Source organism: Staurois parvus, unplaced genomic scaffold (assembly GCF_062004578.1).
Source record: "Staurois parvus isolate SC_StPar_1 unplaced genomic scaffold, SC_StPar_1.0 ptg000020l, whole genome shotgun sequence".
Lineage (NCBI taxonomy): Eukaryota > Metazoa > Chordata > Amphibia > Anura > Ranidae > Staurois > Staurois parvus.
Genome location: NW_028317816.1, coordinates 13975159 through 13996298, shown reverse-complemented (window position 1 = coordinate 13996298; position 21140 = coordinate 13975159). Strand labels below are relative to the sequence as shown.

At 41.1% G+C, this 21140-nt stretch overlaps 1 protein-coding gene across 1 annotated transcript in view; it reads left to right on the top strand.

The window, feature by feature from the left end:
- Window positions 1–21140, top strand: part of LARS2 (leucyl-tRNA synthetase 2, mitochondrial) — a 269656-nt gene that overhangs the window by 185022 nt on the left and 63494 nt on the right. Inside the window, exons 15-16 of the mRNA XM_089687406.1 lie at window positions 11178–11281; window positions 17456–17638. Of these exons, the coding sequence (XP_089543532.1) occupies window positions 11178–11281; window positions 17456–17638 (287 nt within the window). The remainder of the gene's footprint in view (window positions 1–11177; window positions 11282–17455; window positions 17639–21140) is intronic.

Below are 21140 nucleotides of genomic sequence, written 5' to 3'. Positions count from 1 at the left end.
TGTGGCCCTAATAACGTTTCTGTGGCCCTAAGTAACAATTCTCTGGCACTCAGTAACAATTCTGTCTGTCCCTGAGTAACAATTCTGTGGCCCTAATAACGTTTCTGTGGCCCTAAGTAACAATTCTCTGGCACTCAGTAACAATTCTGTCTGTCCCTGAGTAACAATTCTGTGTCTGTGCGAGTAACAATTCTGTGGCCCTAAGTAACAGTTCTGTGGCCCTCAGTAACAATTCTGTGTCTGTGCGAGTAACAATTCTGTGTCTGTGCGAGTAACAATTCTGTGGCCCTAAGTAACAGTTCTGTGGCCCTCAGTAACAATTCTGTGGCCCTAAGTAACGGTTCTGTGGCCCTCAGTAACAATTCTGTGTCCCTGTGTAACAATTCTGTGTCTGTGCGAGTAACAATTCTGTGGCCCTAAGTAACAGTTCTGTGGCCCTCAGTAACAATTCTGTGTCTGTGCGAGTAACAATTCTGTGTCTGTGCGAGTAACAATTCTGTGGCCCTAAGTAACAGTTCTGTGGCCCTCAGTAACAATTCTGTGGCCCTAAGTAACGGTTCTGTGGCCCTCAGTAACAATTCTGTGTCCCTGTGTAACAATTCTGTGTCTGTGCGAGTAACAATTCTGTGGCCCTAAGTAACAGTTCTGTGGCCCTCAGTAACAATTCTGTGTCTGTGCGAGTAACAATTCTGTGTCTGTGCGAGTAACAATTCTGTGGCCCTAAGTAACAGTTCTGTGGCCCTCAGTAACAATTCTGTGTCTGTCCCTGAGTAACAATTCTGTGGCCCTAATAACGTTTCTGTGGCCCTAAGTAACAATTCTCTGGCACTCAGTAACAATTCTGTCTGTCCCTGAGTAACAATTCTGTGGCCCTAATAACGTTTCTGTGGCCCTAAGTAACAATTCTCTGGCACTCAGTAACAATTCTGTCTGTCCCTGAGTAACAATTCTGTGGCCCTAATAACGTTTCTGTGGCCCTAAGTAACAATTCTCTGGCACTCAGTAACAATTCTGTCTGTCCCTGAGTATGAATTCTGTGGCCCTAACTAGCGTTTCTTTGTCCCTAAGTAACGATTCTGTGGCCCTAATTAACAATTCTGTGTCCCTGAGTAATAGTTCTCTGTCCCTAAGTATCGTTTCTCTGTCCCCAAGTATCGTTTCTGTGGCCCTAACTCTGTCCCTGTCCCTAATACAGAGCGGTCTGCCTCTGTTCAATGACTGCAGGCAAATGAAGAATTCCAAAATGGCCGCTATTTATAGCTCGACCATTACACAGTGCTAGCTGGCTGGCTGCTGATTGGCTGATGCGATCACATGTCGTTGAGGAATGCATTATGGGTCAGCGCGCCTTGTCTGCGCGCCTTCCCAGACATCCCCGCTCCGTCGCCACACATGTCAGCCGCCATTTTCGGAAAAATTTCGATTCGCGCGTCCGAATTAGGCTATTTTTCGGATTCGGCGCGAATCGAAATTTTTCAGATATTCGACTCGAATTCCACTTCGGCTACTTCGATTCGCTCATCTCTAGCCTGAGCCATCTGATCCTGCTCCCTCCACAGCTTAGTGTGCTGGGGGGGGCAGAGCAGAGAGTCATTGACTGACAGTCTCGGCTCTCAGCCTCAGAGGCGGCGGGGGACAGATGCAGCATTGGGTTGATGGTGCATCCACCTAGGTAAAAAAAAAATATATATACTTCTATTGTAAATCTGCTTTAGTATTATTTTTTTTTAATCGCCATCAAACAGAATTACCTGGCTTTAGCCTGCCTTAATTCATTTGATAAAGTAGTCTTTTCATTTTGTGGGTTTGAATGAATTTTGTATGTCAGCACCCGTCTGTAGAGCTTCTTACCTTGATGTAGAAAGTTGTTGGAAAACATTAAAAAATGTAAAATAAATTTGGAACACTGCCATCTTAACATGAAATGTGATAAAAGCAACAGATGAATGGGAATGAATAAATCTTTTGTCTCTCTTATAGTTTATGTATTTTATTACTTAGAGTGCTTCCAGAATGAATTATTAAAACACTGTTGATATGAATCATCCAAAAAGATTTAGGGATCATTGTGTGTGCTAACAGAGATGGGCTTAGCAGGAACCATTTTCTAGTCTTGTCATTGTAATATTTTTTCAGAGTAAGAGGGTAACTCATTACGTATGAATGCTCTGAGTGCTTCTGTCATCTTATTTAAAGTACTGAAAACTGTCATGCAGAACCTTTACCAATTCATTTTATGTTCAAAATAAATTATGCGCAAATCTGCTCAGAGACACGCTGCTTGACAGATACTGTGAAAAAAATGTTCATAACACTTTTTCTATTTAGTTAGAGGGAAATTAGGATTCAGAGTTATTGTTGTTTATGTTGAGATAATTTCTGATGCGTTTATTTGCTGTTCTCTGTTTTATTAATATATGATATAGGGAGATTTGTAGATTATCTGCAGGAGATGTGTTTGTGTTCCTGCAGAAACTCATCCAGATTTAACAATTATATATCCAGTTGAAGACCAAGCTTTTTCTAGCACTTTTTGTTTACATGTAACAATCAGCATTTTTTGTTAGAAAATTTCTTAGAACCCCCAAACATATATATAAATATATTTTAAAGCAGAGGCCCTAGAGAATAAATTGGTGGGTGTTGAAAATTTTTATGTCACATGGTATTTGCACAGTGGTTTTCCCCCCCCAAAAAAGTGTTTTTTTTGGGCAAAAAACATAATAATGCAGTTATGTGGGTTCGCTATATGGATGATGTTCTGGTGGCATGGAGAGGGACGTCGGAAGAATTCCAGTTATTCATAGAAGAACTAAATTGTAGTGACAAAAATATTTTTTAACATATAAAGTGGATCAATGTGAAATGGAATTCCTAGATCTGAAAATAAGAAAAGTAGGAGAGAAAATAGAGACTGCCACTTTTTGTAAACCTACGGTAGGCAATACCCTTCTCCACGCCACCAGCCACCATCCCTGGTCACTGATTAGAGGGATCCCTTATGGACAGTTCCTAAGAAGTAGGAGAAATTGCTCTAATATAGATGATTATCATGTTGACAGGCAAGAACTAAAGGAGTGGTTCCAAGTGAGAGGATAGCCTAGGTCAGTACTAGAGGAAGGCAGAGTGTGAGCACTAAAACAAAATAGGACACAGTTAATACAAAATAGAAAGCATAAAAAGAAACTACAGCACGATAGAATAGGGCTGGTTACCAGATATGCAACACACTGGAGTCAGTTAGGATCTGTGCTAAACAAGCACTGGCATATCCTAACGTTAGATAGGAGAATAATGAATATAATAGGGAAGAGGCCCTGGATTATAGCAAAGAAGCGCCTACTATAGGTGATACCTTGGTCCGTAGTGAATACAGGAAGTGAACCTATGTGTATACAACCACCCCTGAAGGGCATGTTCGCATGCGGACATTGTCCATATGCAAAAATGTACATAAGGATTAGAGAATTCAAGGACTCCACTGGTACGAGAACATATTGTATTAATTCCTTCCTTAATTGTTCATCGTCATGGGTTATACATAGAATACAATTCCCATGTAATAAGGCCTACATTGGGAAAACAATGAGGAATAGGAGAACATTTAGCCAATATTACTAGCAAAGATGAGGAGTCCCCAATAGCCATCTATTTTGAACAAGATCATAATTCATCTTTGAAAGGTGTAAAATGTGCAGCCATTATCCAGTTGTCATTATCAGAAAGGAGGGGAAATAAGGATAAAATCCTTTTGCAAAAGGAGGCAACATGGATTTTTCTATTAAATACAATGAGCCCTCATGGATTGAATAATGATTTGTCATTACAACCGTTTTTATGAAGATTGACTTATACCTTATATAAGCGAGATGTTGGAGACCATGCGGAACTCAGCAGTAAAAATGGTATCAACCTTTGATTGGGGTAGTCCGTGATTGAGATGACAAGAATTAGAGGATTGTTTCCTCAGTATTAAATGGTTCTGCATGCTGTCCAACTAGCAGGGGGAAACCCACATGGAGTTTAGGTTAAAATGTATCTCTGGGAGGTTGCCTTAAGAGGCGGAATATACCTGCAGTAATGGAGATAAATAGTAGAGGCATACAGCCAATCCCTATCTAGGCCGTGAAGTAGCCATGGTCAGTGGGAGGGGCGAAACATGTAGGCGGAAGGGATCACATCCTCCTTCCTTGTGTGATCCCCTGGTGAGATGCCGGAGAGCATACCGGCTCTCTAGCCCAGTCTGTGAGCATGTGCTGACCTGGACTTGCAACAGCTTGTTCAATTAAGCTTCGGCAATAAAACCTGGAAGCTGAATGGTTTCTGTGCAAGATTGCACCAGATTTTGTACTCTCCAGTTTTAGTAAATAACATCCAAGATGTTTTCTGTTAGGATAAGTCAGAGAGGTGGGGCATATTACATCAAAATCAAGGGACTACATCCCCAGCTGCCCTCCAGGTGTGAGATATGAAGAATTAGATATAACCATGCTGGACCAATGCAAGTTTAACAAAAAAAGGTAATGCCTGGAGTTCTACTAACCGCTTCCCATACGCTCTATAGCAGATATACTGCTACAGGGTGTCACAGACGTGCAAAATCACATGCGCATGCACGCCCTACCCGCGCTGCCATTTGCGCATGTGGCTGTCAATCACCGGGTCCCGGACCAAGATTACTCGCCGGCACTCGATAATTGCCAAGCATCTCCGACGGGGGGGGGGGGGGAGAACTGTTAGTAAATTAAAACTTTGATCGCCCCACATGTTAACCCCTTTCTGCTCTGTGCCATCCTTGCCTCTGATGTTTAACAAGGTCTGATTTATCTGAAAAACATTTTCCGCAGTGTTGTAACAGAACCGACCCAGACTGCGCTTGGGTACTTCCGTTAGAATACCGCTTCCCCGTCCGAACACCGACAACAGACACTTCAGCTGACCATACAAGACTAGACGACACCAATCTTGAAGTAATCCAGAAGCTAGACTAGCTTATTTGAACACCGATACAAGATATACAGTGGGGATCGAAAGTTTGGGCACCCCAGCTAAAAATTTGTATTAATGCGCATAAAGAAGCCAAGGAAAGTTGAAAAAATCTCCAAAAGGCATCAAATTACAGATTAGACATTCTTATAATATGTCAACAAAAGTTAGATTTTATTTCCATCATTTACACTTTCAAAATAACAGAAAACAAAAAAATGACGTCTGCAAAAGTTTGGGCACCCTGCAGAATTTATAGCATGCACTGCCCCCTTTGCAAAGCTGAGACATGCCAGTGTCATGGATTGTTCTCAATCATCGTCTGGGAAGACCAGGTGATGTCAATCTCAAAGGTTTTAAATGCCCAGACTCATCTGACCTTGCCCCAACAATCAGCACCATGGGTTCTTCTAAGCAGTTGTCTAGAAAACTGAAACTGAAAATAGTTGACGCTCACAAAGCTGGAGAAGGCTATAAGAAGATAGCAAAGCGTTTTCAGATGTCAATATCCTCTGTTCGGAATGTAATTAAGAAATGGCACTGATCAGGAACAGTGGAAGTTAAAGCAAGATCTGGAAGACCAAGAAAAATATCAGACAGAACAGCTCGCAGGATTGTGAGAAAAACAATTCAAAACCCACGTTTGACTGCACAATCCCTCCAGAAAGATCTGGCAGACACTGGAGTTGTGGTACACTATTCCACTATAAAGAGATACTTGTACAAATATGGTCTTTATGGAAGAGTCATCAGAAGAAAACCTCTTCTACATCCTCACCACAAAAATCATCGTTTGAACTTTGCAAATGAATATATAGACAAGCCTGATGCATTTTGGAAACAAGTTCTGTGGACCGATGAGGTTAAAATTGAACTTTTTGGCCGGAATGAACAAAGGTACGTTTGGAGAAGAAGGGGCACAGAATTTAATGAAAAGAACCTCTGTCCAACTGTTAAGCATGGGGTTGGATCAATCATGCTTTGGGGTTGTGTTGCAGCCAGTGGCACAGGGAACATCTCACGAGTAAAAGGAAAAATGGATTCAATAAAATTTCAGCAAATTTTGGATGGTAACTTGATGCCATCTGTGAAAAAGCTGAAGTTAAAGAGAGGATGGCTTCTACAAATGGATAATGATCCTAAACACACCTCGAAATCCACGGGGGATTACATCAAGAGGCGTAAACTGAAGGTTTTGCCATGACCTTCACAATCTCCTGACCTCAACATAATTGAAAATCTATGGATAGACCTTAAAAGAGCAGTGCGTGACAGACAGGCCAGAAATCTCAAAGAACTGGAAGACTTTTGTAAGGAAGAATGGGCAAAGATACCTCAAACAAGAATTGAAAGACTCTTGGCTGGCTACAAAAAGCGTTTACAGGCTGTGATACTTGCCAAAGTGGGCAGTACAAGATATTAACTCTGCAGGGTGCCCAAACTTTTGCAGATGCCATTTTTTTGTTTTTTGTTATTTTGAAAGTGTAAATGATAGAAATAAAATCTAACTTTTGTTGACATATTATAAGAATGTCTAATCTGCAATTTGATGCCTTTTGGAGATTTTTCCATCTTTCCTTGGCTTCTTTATGCACATTAATACAAATTTTTAGCTGGGGTGCCCAAACTTTCGATCCCCACTGTATACACTCAGGGGGCAATCCCCCCTCCTTGCATAATGACACAGGGCGGGGCAATCTACATTTAGTAACAAGAGACACACAGGTATTCAAACTTCACACCAGCAGACAGTGCCATCAGGAGTGAGGGCTGCTGGAGACACTCCCCCCCCCCCCCCCCCACTAAGCTAATACACATAAACACATACATCCCATAATAGTTTGCTCCCAAGCAAAACACACAATAGAACAATTGGATGCAACCACGACATTAAACAACAATCCCCCACCCCAATATTAGGGCAGATCACCCTGTACCCCTAACAGGCACAGGGTGATTTACACATAAGAGGGATATGGGGAGCTGAGACAGGGGTCTCCCCACCTCTCCAAAGTGAGCTGGGTTCCATGGGCCCCCCACCCAAACTGACTCCCGTCACAAGTGTCAGTGCTTTTTATTAGCACTGATCTCTGTATTGGTGTCAGTGACACCAAGTCAGTTCCCCCCAGTGTCAGAATGCCCGCCGCAGTCCCACTATAAGTAGCTGATCGCCGCCATTAGTCAAAAATATTGTTTTTTTTTTTCTCAAAATTGTCGGTCTTTTTTATTTTTATAGCACAAAAAATTAAAACCGCAAAGGCGATCAAATACCACCGAAAGAAAGCTCAATTCATGGGGAAAAAAGGATGTACATTACATTTGGGTGCAGCATTGCATGACCGCGCAGTTGTCAGTTAAAGTAACGCAGCGCTGTAATGCAAAAAATGGTCAGTAAAGGGGGTATATCCTCTGGAGGGCAAATTTTAAACTGCACCATAAAACACATAGTAATCATTTTATTGGTTGCTATGAGCAACCAGTTCTTTTTTATTAATAAAGTCTTCAATATACAGACAGCAAGTCGCTTGAGCAGCACTCAAAAGACTAGTGCTGATGGCAATAGCATAGACTACTACGGTGGGTTTCTGCATCCCCATCTGCCCTCTGGATGTGAAATATCCTGTGCAAGGGCCATGTTTGCCCTCACAGGGGTGCAAAGGTGTTCATGCATCCTTGTGCAGGCAGTCCTACTCATCACTTGGGACGCAGCAGCTGCACAGACACAGCTATTGCTCTCAATTTGACAACCGTGGGGGGTGCAGGTACACAACCCTGAATGCAGACAGTTTGCTCTCGGGGCCGTGCACACACAGCTGTCAGATTGGAAGCAGCGGCTGCATCCCAATTGACATGAGTAGGATTGTCTGGACAGTGTCGCATGGATCACACAACCCTTGTATGGGTGTATGCTGTAAAACACCTGTGTGACTGAGGCCTTAGATGTAGCCAAGCGGGACCAATGTAAGTTTAAAAAAAGAATAGTTCAGCTTAAATATAATTACTTGCTGCCCAGGGCAGTTTTGAAATGTTTCACATATACTGTAAATGTAAAAAGCTGCATTTGTGTGCTAGAAAATTACTTAGACCCCCAAACATTATATATTTTCTGAAATCAGAGGCCCTGGAGACTAAAGTAGTAGTTTTTATGTCGTACGATATTTGCACCGCAGTGAAAAGCATATTTTCAGGGAAAAAAATACACTTAAATATATTTTAGTGCACACAATATAATACCCAATGTTTTGGTAAAATATATCTTTATATTATATATAATTTTGCAGTAAGTAGGTAGTAAATAGATACCAAACTTATGAAGATTTTAAAATTTGCAATCCTGTGAAATGGCAAAACATTTCGGTGCCCAAAAAACTACATAGACTATGGTTTAAAAGCCTTTACAGGTCAACAGTTTAAATGTGAGCTTTGGAGCTAGAATTATTGCTCTCACTCTGATATTCATGGCGAAACCTTACATAGTGCATGGGGAAAAAGGGGTGCTTTAAATGGAAAAAAAAAAAGAAATATTTAAATTACGTTTTTTGCACTTTTTTTTTATTTAGCTTTATTGCTATCACAAGGAAGCAAACAACATCTCTTTTAACCCCCCTAGCAGTCTGATTATGTTGATATTTCTGTGCTCAAAGCGGTACATTTTTTTGCATGGAAATATGTCATTTTTTTTATTGTAGGCCTGTAATTTTTAGGAATAACTCACTAGTCTAGTCTAGTAAACATCCTGGGTATGATACAATTTGAAATACGAAATCATAAATTATAATATAATAAATCATAAAAAATAATAATATAATAATAAATTTAATTCAATAATATAATCAAACCAAAAACACTGAAATTTGAAATAGAGCGCCAAGTTCACACATCACTGAGCTTAGTCGCAAAATAGTTTTCAGTGTCCGATGACGAATTTCTACGAATCATTATCACTCAATTCTGCAAGTGGTTCTGATTTACTATCGCTGTTCTCTAGCTGTTCTAAAACCGCTTTTGACCTAAAGGGACGCTTTTTGGACGCCATGGACGTTTCTCAGTTTCAAGACAGAAAGAACAGTAAAAATGCAGGCAGGGCACAGGACAAATCAGTAGTGACAAAATTTATGTGAAATGCTTTGATGCAGTAATATTATACTATGTGTATTTATTGAATGTCACTTTTAAAAATTTTTAAATTTCCCAGCGCTCCGTCCCCCGTACGTCCTGACACTCGCAAGGATGGAACCAGGAAGACAGATGCCGGCATCGGCCGGAGGAGATGGCTGGGGATGCTGCAGGGGGGACATCACGGGAGCGAAGAACAAGGTAAGTGCAAGAGGGATCCCAGAGCAGCTCGGGGTTACCGCTTTTGGTACTGAAACTTAACCCCGAGCTACACTCGGAAATACCGCCAGGGAGGTTAATAGCTTTGGCAGTGAAAAGTGCTCTTTGAGATTTCAGAGGTCTGTTAGACCCCTGATATCTCCTCTGCATTTTAACCTCCCTGGTGATATTCCCGAGTGTAGCTCGGGGTAATGTTTCAGCACCACAAGTAGTAACCCCGAGTTACACTCGGGAATACCTTGTAGTGCTGCTCCGGGATCGCTTCTTCACTTTCTTGTCCTGCGCTCTCGCGATGTCCCTCCTGCAGTGTCCCCGGCAATGTCCTCCGGCGGATGCTGGCATCTGTTTTCTGAGTTCCGTTCCCTGTGACGCCAGGACGTACGGGGGATGGAACTGGCGGGAAATTTGAAAGTTGTAAAAGTGACATTCACTAAATTCACTGAAATCACATAGTAAAACATTACTGTATCAAAGCATTTCACATACATTTTGTCTCTAGTGCTTTGTCCTGTGCCCTGCCTGCATTTTTACTGTTCTTTCTGCCTGGAAACTGAGAAATGTCCATGGCGTCCAAAAAGCGTCCCTTTAGGTCAAATGCGGTTTTAGACCAGCTAGAGAACAGCGATAGTGAAGTAGAATCACTTGCAGAAATGAGTGATAATGATTCGTGGGGAAATTCGTCATCAGACACTGAAAACGATTTTGCGACTTTGCTCAGTGATTTCGTGTATCAAATTTTAACATACCCGGAATGTTTACTAGACTTGTTCGGACAGATTTCAGTGAGCTATTCCTAAAAATTAAGGCCTACAATAAAAAAAATACATAGTTCCATGCAAAAAAAGTACCGCTTTGAGCACAGAAATATGGACATAATCAGATCGCTAGGGAGGCTACCACAGCCGATTAAACACAGAGCAGTTTGATCGGCTGCCCACTGGCTGCTAACGGGTCAGTAAACAAAGATCTGAAACTGGAAGTGACAAAATCCTCATCATTTTTTGGATATTTCACCGCTGTGCTCAGTCAACCGTACTGCTTGCAGCACTTCCAGGGTCCTTGGTTGGACAGGATATACCAGGAACAGCGGCGGGAGGGGGACCCTCTTCCAAGTCCTCTTAAAGTGAACAGGCAGCTGTGGAGTCACTCAGATCATTTTTACCTAAAAGCTGGTCGCTGGCTGTAAAAATTGATACCAGGATCATGGTTGCAGCTGCAGCAATATAACCACTTACTACTGAGGATGTAGAGGTATGTCGTAGTGGCTGGAAGTGGATAATATTCTCTGTTAACGTGAAAACAACTGCTGAGCACTCCTGTGTTTATTCAAGGGGTCCGTAAACATGGGAAACATGTTTATGGGTGGGGTATACATTTTTGACCATTTCTGATCACAGCCATTCATTCAGTCAGGAGAGTCTAGGGGACACTTCTGTTATTATTTCATGATTATAGCAGAAGGGAATGTAAGGCTTACTGAGCTAGCCCTGCGTGAACGTAAGCCATATATCCTTGGCTGGGAAAGGGTTAATAGATTTTTTACTTGTTTAATGTTCTTTAATCTTTCTTGTCCTCACAAGTTGTGTTTCTTGGGACAGAACTTTCATTTGCAAGCAAAGTCAAATAAATAAATGTTATACTGTGCTGTATCAATTGAAGGCACACACAGAAAAGCACTTTCATGTACAATGTTTGTAATGTAGAAACAAAACCTACAAGTCAGGGTAAAGCAACTTGTGTAGCATTCATCTTATGTAATTCATTCAAATGTATGAGAACTTTGCCTGTGTATGGCCTTCGTAAAAGTGCACCTCTATACGGTATTGCTTTCTTAATGTTCCTATTTCTTGTTACAGGGAACCCTTCAAGAAACTCTTGGTACAAGGCCTCATCAAAGGACAAACATTTACGCTTGCATCTTCAGGAAGATATTTGAAGAGAAATGAAGTGGATCTTAGTGGTAATTTGGTTAAAAATATTGAGTAAATGTTTTGCCTATCAACAGAAAATGAGACATAATCAACTTTTGTAAAGGTAGCAGATTGTCTTCATAAAGGTCTTGGAGGTCATGAATTTATAAATCTGTTGTGGTTATAGATAGCGGGTATAATGCTCCCTGGGGTGAGCAACTCTTTCAGATACAGATACCAGTCCAGTGATATAGTGAGGACTAATGGTATGTTTATTTGTGCTGTTTACAAGGCTATATACAGGTGGTGTACAGTGCTCCAAGAATAAACAGTGCAAAACTTAAAAAAAAATAAATCCTAGCAGTGTCTCAGCACTAGCTACACATACAGCCGTGGCCCACATTTTTGAGAATGACACAAATATTAATTTTCACAAAGTCTGCTGCTTCAGTGTTGTTAGATCTTTTTGTACGATGTTACTATGGCATACTGAAGTATAATTACAAGCATTTCATAAGTGTCAAAGGCTTTTATTGACAATTATATTAAGTTTATGCAAAGAGTCAATATTTGCAGTGTTGACCCTTCTTTTTCAAGACTTCTGCAATTCGCTCTGGCATGCTGTCAATCAACGTCTGGGCCACATGCTGACTGATAGCAGCCCATTCTTTCATAATCAATGCTTGGAGTTTGTGTTAATGGGATTAAGGTCTGGTTCTGGTCTCGGACCCAATATTTCGATGTTTTGTTCCTCAAGCCATTAAGTTTTTGCTTTTGCCTTATGGTAAGGTGCTCCATCATGCTGGAAAAGGCATTGTTCATCCCCAAACTGTTCTTGGATGGATAGATGGGAGAAGTTTCTCTTTATATTTGTGTCATTCTCAAAAATTTGGGCCAGCGTTTTAGAAGGAAGAAGTAGTCCCGCAAGACTCACGCTATTGTAAATCCACTAATAGAAAAGTATATGGCAGTCTCAGGCTAGAGTCTAGGCTGAGACTGCCATATACTTTTCTATGAGCGGATTTGCAACAATGTGTGGCTTAAGGGTCTTCTGCTTCACTACGTGCTGATGTTTGGAGCAAAGACAAGCACCGTTCCTGGCCAGTACTCCCAGCAGTCGACGATTGATTGGGATCGTCTAGGAGCCTGAGCAGCACCCACATTTGTACAAGAAAACCTCACTATCAGGCTGTCTAAACCTCCACTAACACAGTATTGCAGTTTTCACTTACTGTTTAGCTCCAACAGTGCATGAAATAGTGGCAAACACAGACTGCTGTCCATCCCTGAAAGAGAAGCCACATTGCATAGGGCCATCAGTCATTGGACAGTTTGCTGCCACCTGTCCGAGGTCCTGGCAATGAAAACAATTTAACATTTCCCCAGTTAGGTCTTCTGGAAGACACGGACTTCCTTGGTTTGGGATGCCAATCTCCAGAGCTGACACCAACCTTTTTCTCCCCTATCTTTTTATCATGTTTACCACCAACTTCCCCTGGAGCAGTCTTACTGGTTGCCAGGGAAAACCATGGCTCTGGGGGGAAAGTCCATGGGGTTGTTGCCACTCAACTTTGAAGGACCAGCTGCTGGCCCACTGTACTCTTACCGCCAAGGTAACACCTGGTTCTGCTAATATTTTCTATTTGACTTTGCCATAATCCAAAGCATCTATCTACTCCAAATCATAGTAAGCCTTCTACAATTGACCGGTTAGTAAGGGGGTGACAGGACCTGCCCAATGTGTTTTAGGCCTGCCTTCCCTTTTGGCAGTTCTTTCAAATATAACCAAAAAGGCCTCCTGAGTTATCATCAGCAGTCAACCCTGACAGAAAGTGCCCAGTATGAATGGCTTAGAAGCTTTCAAGAACACCTGTGGCTTTTGCAAGGGACCTCCATGCAAATGCCTGCACCACCTGTCAACCCTTTCTGTCTTCTGTTTCCTCTTGGTAAGATCTTCTGCATTTGTTCTTGTACAGCATTAATCGGTTTGTTTATTACCTGCATTTCTTCCTGCAGTGTGGTGTTTGCTGTTCTGCAGTGTTGGACAACACCAGTTGTTTTATGATCTCCTTCATTTTCAGTCAATTCAGGTAGTGGCCCTTTAAATAGCAGTTTTTTGCTAACACTGCCTGCAGTCCTCCGTGCTATTTACAAGGCTATATGCAGGTGCTGTACAGTGCTTTAATAATAAACAGTTCAAATCTTAAAACAAATTAAATCCTAGCCTTGTTCCAGCTTTAACTACACACAAGGCAATCCTCACTACCAGGCTGTCCAAGCCTGTCGCTTGTCAACCACCACAAACATTGTTTTGCAGTTAGCTTTAACTGGCATGACCTGTGGGAAGCCTTAGATGTGATTGTTTTTGATATGATGAATTTTTGCAAGCACACTATCTGTTAAACCGCAAATACAGTGACCCTTCTCTTTTACTGTATCTATGCTACGCTTCTGTCTATTTTTCATAATGATACCATAGAAGGACTTGTAATGTTTGGTAAAAAGAGAATGAAAGAGTGATTTTCTGGCAGTTTACCACAAAAGTCATCAATGTTTCTGGGTGCTGTCTATTACTGGCACCACAAAGCCTGTCACTATTTAAGATATTTAAGTTCAAATATTTGAGGGTTTTTTTTCTTAGGAGTCACATCTGCTTTCAGTGTGTAACCCTTTTTATACTTCTGGAATGTATTTGGTTGTTGTGGGCTTTGCAGATACTTTTGATACATAACTTCTAGTCATATCCTTTAACAACTCTTTACTGATTGGTCTTGATCCTGCACCAATATGCTGCATAGATACAAGTTAGTATCCTAAAGAAAAATGTGTAGATAGAGATATTAAATATATCTTTATTAACTTGTTCTGAGGCTTTCATCCGTATCACCATTCACTACTTAGTGATTTACTGATCTGGAATGAATATGTGCTTATTGGGTATAAAAGCACTTGATCTGTACAAACATAAAAATGACTGCTCTGCAAAATTGACCATCAAAGTCAGCATTGACAGCTCACTTTCCTGCCCCCTCAGGTTACCTTTGATATTAATCCATTTGGTTTCTCTCCACACAAGACATAAAAAATGACACTTTTGCAGGCGTTTGAATTGTTTTTTCAGCCTCTTAACACACCTCATAGGCACACATAGGCATTTACACCCATATTAGAAGAGGAACATTTAGAGGCTGAAAAAAGAAAACCAACCCCTTGTGCATTCAGATGAGGAGTGTTTGGGCAGAAAGACTGCTGAGCGTGTCTACTCGTTAAGCGCGATTAGTGCTTGAGAGTTCATCCATTTCAATGACTAGAATAAATTAATATTCTGGCCAGTGGAATGAATAAATGCCCAAATGCCTGATGTGTCTTGATGCTTTTTCTTCCCCTGGAGCAAAGGCGTCCTACAGAGGAAAAAAAAATGCCTTGTGTGAGGCCTTGGTGATGTTTTACACTGGAACGTGGTGTGGGGAAACCCACATTCTGTGTGCAGTTCCCACATCGCTTTAAAAAAGTGCTGTGTCTTTGGTCTTCAGTGGGTATCAGGGTAAAATTAACAACACCCCAAACACAGATAGCAAACACAGTGCATTTGCCTGTACCAGATTGCATGGTACCAAAGTACAATGTAATCCGGTTACTTTTGGTGCAATGCAGTGCGATTTCAGACTATTCAAATGAATAGGCTTATAACTCACTGCACTCGAATCGCACAGGGACACGAACACGTTCTGTGAAATCCCTGTTGTGAACCAGCCCTTAAAGTTGACATGAATGTGAATGTTCGCTCTGTATAAAATTAATATGATTACAGCTAGGATGACAGAGATAAACACAGTATCTGGTGGAACAGTGCCCCTATTAGCCATAAAATGTGAAACCATTAAAGTACTCTGGTCTAATGGAAATACAGGAAATTGTATTAGAGAGGAAAGTTAATTAAATGAACTCTTATGCTTGTAGTGAGAATGCGGCTAATTTGCAATGTCGGACCTGACACTGTGAAAAATATTTAGTGCACTTATCATCCCCTCCAGAAAAAGGTGGTTTGTCTGTATGTCTGACTATCTATCTGTCATTTTGTGGTGTGATAATAAATAATCTCAGTGCATACACTAACTGAATGTTAGTCAAGCCTAACAAAAAGTGGTTAGGCTTAATTACTTAATTACCTAATTTTGATAGAAATGAGCTAGAAATGACCAGACATGCACATTCACGTTTTTTATTAAAAAAAGTTTAATGATTCCATTCCTAAATTAACTTCATACACCAATTGATATTCTTTGGAATTTATTAAAAAAAAACAAACCTTCATCGCATGATGGATATAAATAATAAAGATCCAAAACTTACCAAACAAAAATCCAGTGCAAAGGTGGTGGCAACAAGTGCAAAAACTAATGTGAGGGTGATACTTGTGCATATCATAGCTGTTGTAAACAGACTAAAAAAACAATTGTTTAAAAAAAAAAATGATAGTCTCACTTTGGGACAGAGTATCATTCTGATTGAAATCATATCTTGTGGCAGAATAGAAGACGCTTCACTGAGCTTTACTGGCCCTTATTCGAAAATATTCAGCTATGACCTACTGAGGAGGAATGGCTAATAACTGGTAAAAAATGTTTAATCTTCTGCATGTGCCCAGCTGTTTTGGAAGTTGGACCCCACAAACAGCATCTTTTAATGGAAAGAGTAGTTTTATTGTAACTGCATTTGGGTTATGTGTCGCTTATATGCAAACACTGCTTAGCAGATTGCTTCTTTCTATACGTCTTATTGCAGTAGTTTAAATATGTCTCCAAAACAACTTTCAAAATGTTAATAGTGGAATACTAGCTTGTATGACCAGTCTTTTTTTTTTTAAAGGTAATTGTTTTAGTAAACTAACTGAAACCATCCATATGGATGACAACTGTGTTTTACTCGTAGAATTTTCTTCGTCTTTATAGTAGAGGCACATATTATGTGTGGGGATGAGTTTGCAGACCCTGATGCCAAGAGTGATGAGTTGAGGTTAGCCAGATTGATTGCTGACAGTTGAGCATGTCCCATGAACTGGCATGCTTTGTGCTCTGTAGTGTGGCAATGTAATGTGGCCTAAATCTTCTGTCCCTGGGAAAATGATTCACAAGTCCATGTGACACAGCTAAGACTGTCGTGTTCTGCAAATTTTCCAGAGACTATGTTGGAAATTATGCTTCTGTGCAGCTAGTCTTCAGCCATAGCTTGTTTCACGGCATCCATCTACATGAATTTTAAAACACTGGTGCCTTTATAATGACCCCTGCACAAACAGTATGCTCAGAACCACTGCAAATTGTGCTCACTCCAGTAAAATCCCTAGATTACAGCCTAGTACAAGTCACTTGTTGATGACTGGAACTTCCACAAAGAATAACAGCAGTCCTTCACAGCATGCAGTGAAGATGCAGATGGGGACTACCATTGTGGTGGCTCCGGGCAGAAGGTGCAGTCTAAAACCTAGAAGGGAGGGTTTGTTACGATGCCAGAGGCAGGGAATTTGTGTGATGCATGTTACTTATTTACCTATCCTTCAAAGCCTGCCAGCAGCAAGTGAAGTGGAGGTGTCTTATTAGCAAAATTAGAGGGCACACACATAGGTCATCCACATCTGCTGGTAAACAGAGGCTTCAGCTACAGTCCCTGCATCTTGGCCACATCCCACTGATGAGTTTCACCCTGATTGGGCTTAGTCATAGTGGTTGATCTATGTGGTCTGCGCCCCCTGGATTTTTGTATTGTGTCTGTTCCCTGTTGTAACGTGCTATTTGAGGGGCCACTGTGGGAAGTAAACCAATGGAAGGACAAACAGGAGATGCTTGAGCAGCGCTATTGTAAAGTGAAGGTGTCACCTGAATTATTAGTGCACCTAATTTCTGAGATAAAACCAGTTTTATTCTTTTGATACTTATATTTAGTTAGGCCTATTCAGTTGAATATCTTATGAATGTTGCCTTTATACTTTTGAAATGAGCCAACCGAATAGGATATTATGATATTATCAATGTATTATTGCTAATAATGTTAGATGCATTCATATGCAAATTGCAGTTATCAAAACTGAAATAGAATTAACAAGTCCAGCAAGACATTTAGTTTAGTGTAGGCTTAATAAAACACTTCATACCCTAATGTTGTTTTTATCATTGTGATCTTAAAAGCATTTCAAACCAACTTAATGTTTTTTAATATGTAAAAAGGAGCTGAACCAGTTCATGCTGACACTGGGGAGAAGTTGCAAGTAATATGGGAGAAAATGAGCAAATCCAAGCACAATGGAGTGGATCCTGAGGAAATGGTGGAGAAGTATGGCATTGACACCACTCGCCTATATCTTTTATTTGCTGGCCCTCCAGAGCAAGATATCTTATGGGATGTAAAGAGTAAGTACCTGCTTTAAACATGTTGGAGCTGTCTGTAAGGCAACCCTACTCAAAAATGTGGGGTCTGCTGCTGCTTCCTTCTGAGCATACTATTTGCCTGGCTGTATGGTTTTAATACTGCCTGGGTTATTCACACTGCAGTGTCATCACAGATTGTTTTCTTACTCAATGGCGGAGACACAACACCAATTGGTGTCAATTATAGCTACATTGTTGTTTTCTGGAGGCACAAATACAACCAAAGCTATAACAGGACTTAATGATGAATGCAATGAAGAAAACAAAATGCTACATTGCGGAGGGAAGGCGATAATAACAGATATTAAAACTGAGGCGATTTCGTATTTAACATTATATTTTGCTTTTTACCGTTAAAAAAAATAAGATGAATTTAATTTCCTGTTCAGCACAAAAATATCAGTGATTGTTAACAGTATTCACTAAACTTTGTAATGAATGTATAAACTAATTACAGCATTCTGCTCCAGTCCTTAATTGCTCGTGTCTTTATAATGTGCTGACCAGAGTTTTGTATTTGTGACCTGATAGTGAAGTCTTTAATGTAAATGGGAAAGGGAAATGATAACATATTGTGGCAGACCTGCTCAGATTTTATGATGAAATACTGTGTGGGGCTTTATAACTACCAGACATCTGTTCCGAGCCTGAAATATTCATGACCTGATCTCAAAGTTTATGGTTATGAAAACGCACAATCTCCCTACATTCCACAAGTCAAAAGCATCCGTCTGATGAATCTCTGATTAGCAGTGGTTGTTTTTAGCTGTTCCGAACTCTCAAGGGAGAGCTTTCATTCTTGGTGATTTTGACAGATGTTGCCTGTTCCCACAGTACATGATATTTAGACCTGAAGAAAGTCTATCCTTTTAAGATCACATTTGTCAATAAAGCTGTAGGGAGCCACATGGCTGCCACATTCTACGCAGCTGTCATTAAAGATGACCTTCACTTAAAAGTGAGATACCACTCAACCTCCTCTCCCCCTCCCAGCAAATTCATTTTTGTTATCTTATTCTGACAAGTGTCCGCTATCACTTCCGCAATCTTTGCCTTGGTGAGAATTATCTCAGCTTGGCCCACCTGCAACCTCCTGAGACATGTCATATATTCTAGGAGGCTGCAAAACCAGTTCCACAGAGCTGCTCGGCATGTGCAGCGGAGAACTGGCTGTTAGACTTCAGGAAGTCACAGCTGGCTCCCATATTCAAAATGGCAGCACTCCAGAGCTGCAGCCTAGCAAAGGATTGGCTCCTAGCAAGGCTCCTTGGGCTGGTAAGTGTCTATTTCCTAAAAGTCAGCAGCTTCAGTATTTGTAGCTGGTGACTTTTATATATATATATATATATATATATATATATATATATATATATATATATATATATATATATATATATATATAAAAAAGAATAAAGTTCCTCTTTAACCACTTTCTGTTTGGCCGTTGTACATAAACAGCCAGATAGCTCATTCTTGAGAGCAGGAGGGCAATTTTAAGCATCCTCCTACTCGTGCATGCCCTCTACCATGCACAGAGGTTCAGTGCTATCGATCACGGTCACACCAGCATAATGTCACAAGACCAGTGTAAGCAAGCAACAATGTTCCTGATCACTGCCAACACCAGTACAATGTCACAAGACCAGTGTAAGTTGGAAACCGTGTTACTAAATGCTGTCACACTAGTCCCAATGTGACCTGTTAAATCCTGCAACAGTGTTCCTGATCATTCCCACACCAGACCAGTGTAAACCAGTAACAGTGTTTGTGATCACTGCCACACCAGCCCCAGTGTCACCAAGCTTGATAAGCCATCAACAGTGTTCCTAATTGCTATCACACCAGCAGAAAGCAACAGTGTTCCTGATTGCCTCCACACCAGTGCCAGTGACCCAAACTATTGCAGCCAGCAAGAATGCTTCTTATCATTGCCACACTAGTCCCAAGGTCATCTGACCAGTTCAGCCAGTAACAGTGTTCCTGATTGCTGCCACACCAGTCACAGTGTCACCAGACCAGTATACAGCACCAACACTCTTTCTGATCTCCACCACACCAGTGCCAGTTTCACCGCAGCCAGCAACAATGTCCCTTATTGCTAGCCACACCAGTCCCAGTGTCATCAGACCAGTGTGACCCAACAACAGTGTTCCTGCTCACTGCCACACCGGTGCAGCCATCAACAGTGTTCGTGTTCACCTCCACATCATCCTCAGTGTCACCAGACCACTGCAGCCAGCAACAATGTTCCTAAATTTTAGCCACGCCAGTTTTACCAAAGCCAATGCAGCTATCAACAGTGTCCCTGATCGCCACCACACCAGTGCCTGTAACCCAAACTATTGCAGCTAGCAAGAGTGCTCCTGATTGCTGCTACACCAGTCCCAATGTTACCAGACAAGTGTAAGGCAGCAACAGTGTTCCTGATCACCACCACACCAGTTTCAGTTTCACCAGACTAGTGTAAGCCAGCAATAGTGTTTTTGATTGCTACCACACCAGTCCCAGTGTCATCATACCAGTGTAAGCCAGCAACAATGTTCCCGATCACCACCACACCTTTCTTAGTATCACCAGACAAGTGCAACCAGTAGCAATGTTTCCGGAACACTAGCCACACCAGTGTTAGTATCACCAAAGCCAGTGCAGTTATCAACATTGTCTCTGTTCATCACCACATCAGTACGATGTTACCAGAACCAGTGCAATCAGCAAGAGTGTTCCTGATCTCTGGCACACCAGTCCAGTGTTTCTTCTGCCTCCTGCCTATACTGTCCCTGGTCTGTTTATTGACCAGGTTTCTGCCTTCTGCCTGGATCAATTCTTTGCCTGTTTGCTGACCATGTCTTTGCCTGCCGCCTGAACTGACCCATCTGCACATCCCACTGGTTATGTTCTTGTGAGACACCAGCCTTAGCCATCCTTTCTGGACAACTGCACTCCTAGAACCACAGGAACGTTTTTATTCAGCCTCCTGTACTTCTTGGCCAGTGAACATGGTATTCCTGAGGGCAGCCACAAATGAGCAGGCTAGGCTTTCTTGGCTTATAGGTACGGGGACTGCTGCAGCTACACTAAGCTGTATTCCCTGACCACTTATACAGGAGAGAGCATAACAGTGCACTGTTTTCTATACAGAGTTAGCTGATGTTTGGGACACACAAGATAAAATATCTGGTAGATAATTAGTCCAACCCTGAAAAAGTCTCACATGTGGTATCCCCATACTTGGGAGGAGTAGCAGAATGTGTTTTGGGGTGTAATTGTAAGTATGTCTATGCTGTTTGTAAGAAATCATTTGTTAAAATTACAACTTTATGAAAAAAAAACTTTGGAGGTGTTTGTACTATACTGGCATTTTAAGGCCTCAAGAAATGAGATAGAACATCGAGATTGATATATTTTATATATATATATATATATATATATATATATATACTATCATTTGTAGATTGCATGTCTTTTAAAGAAACTAAATAATATA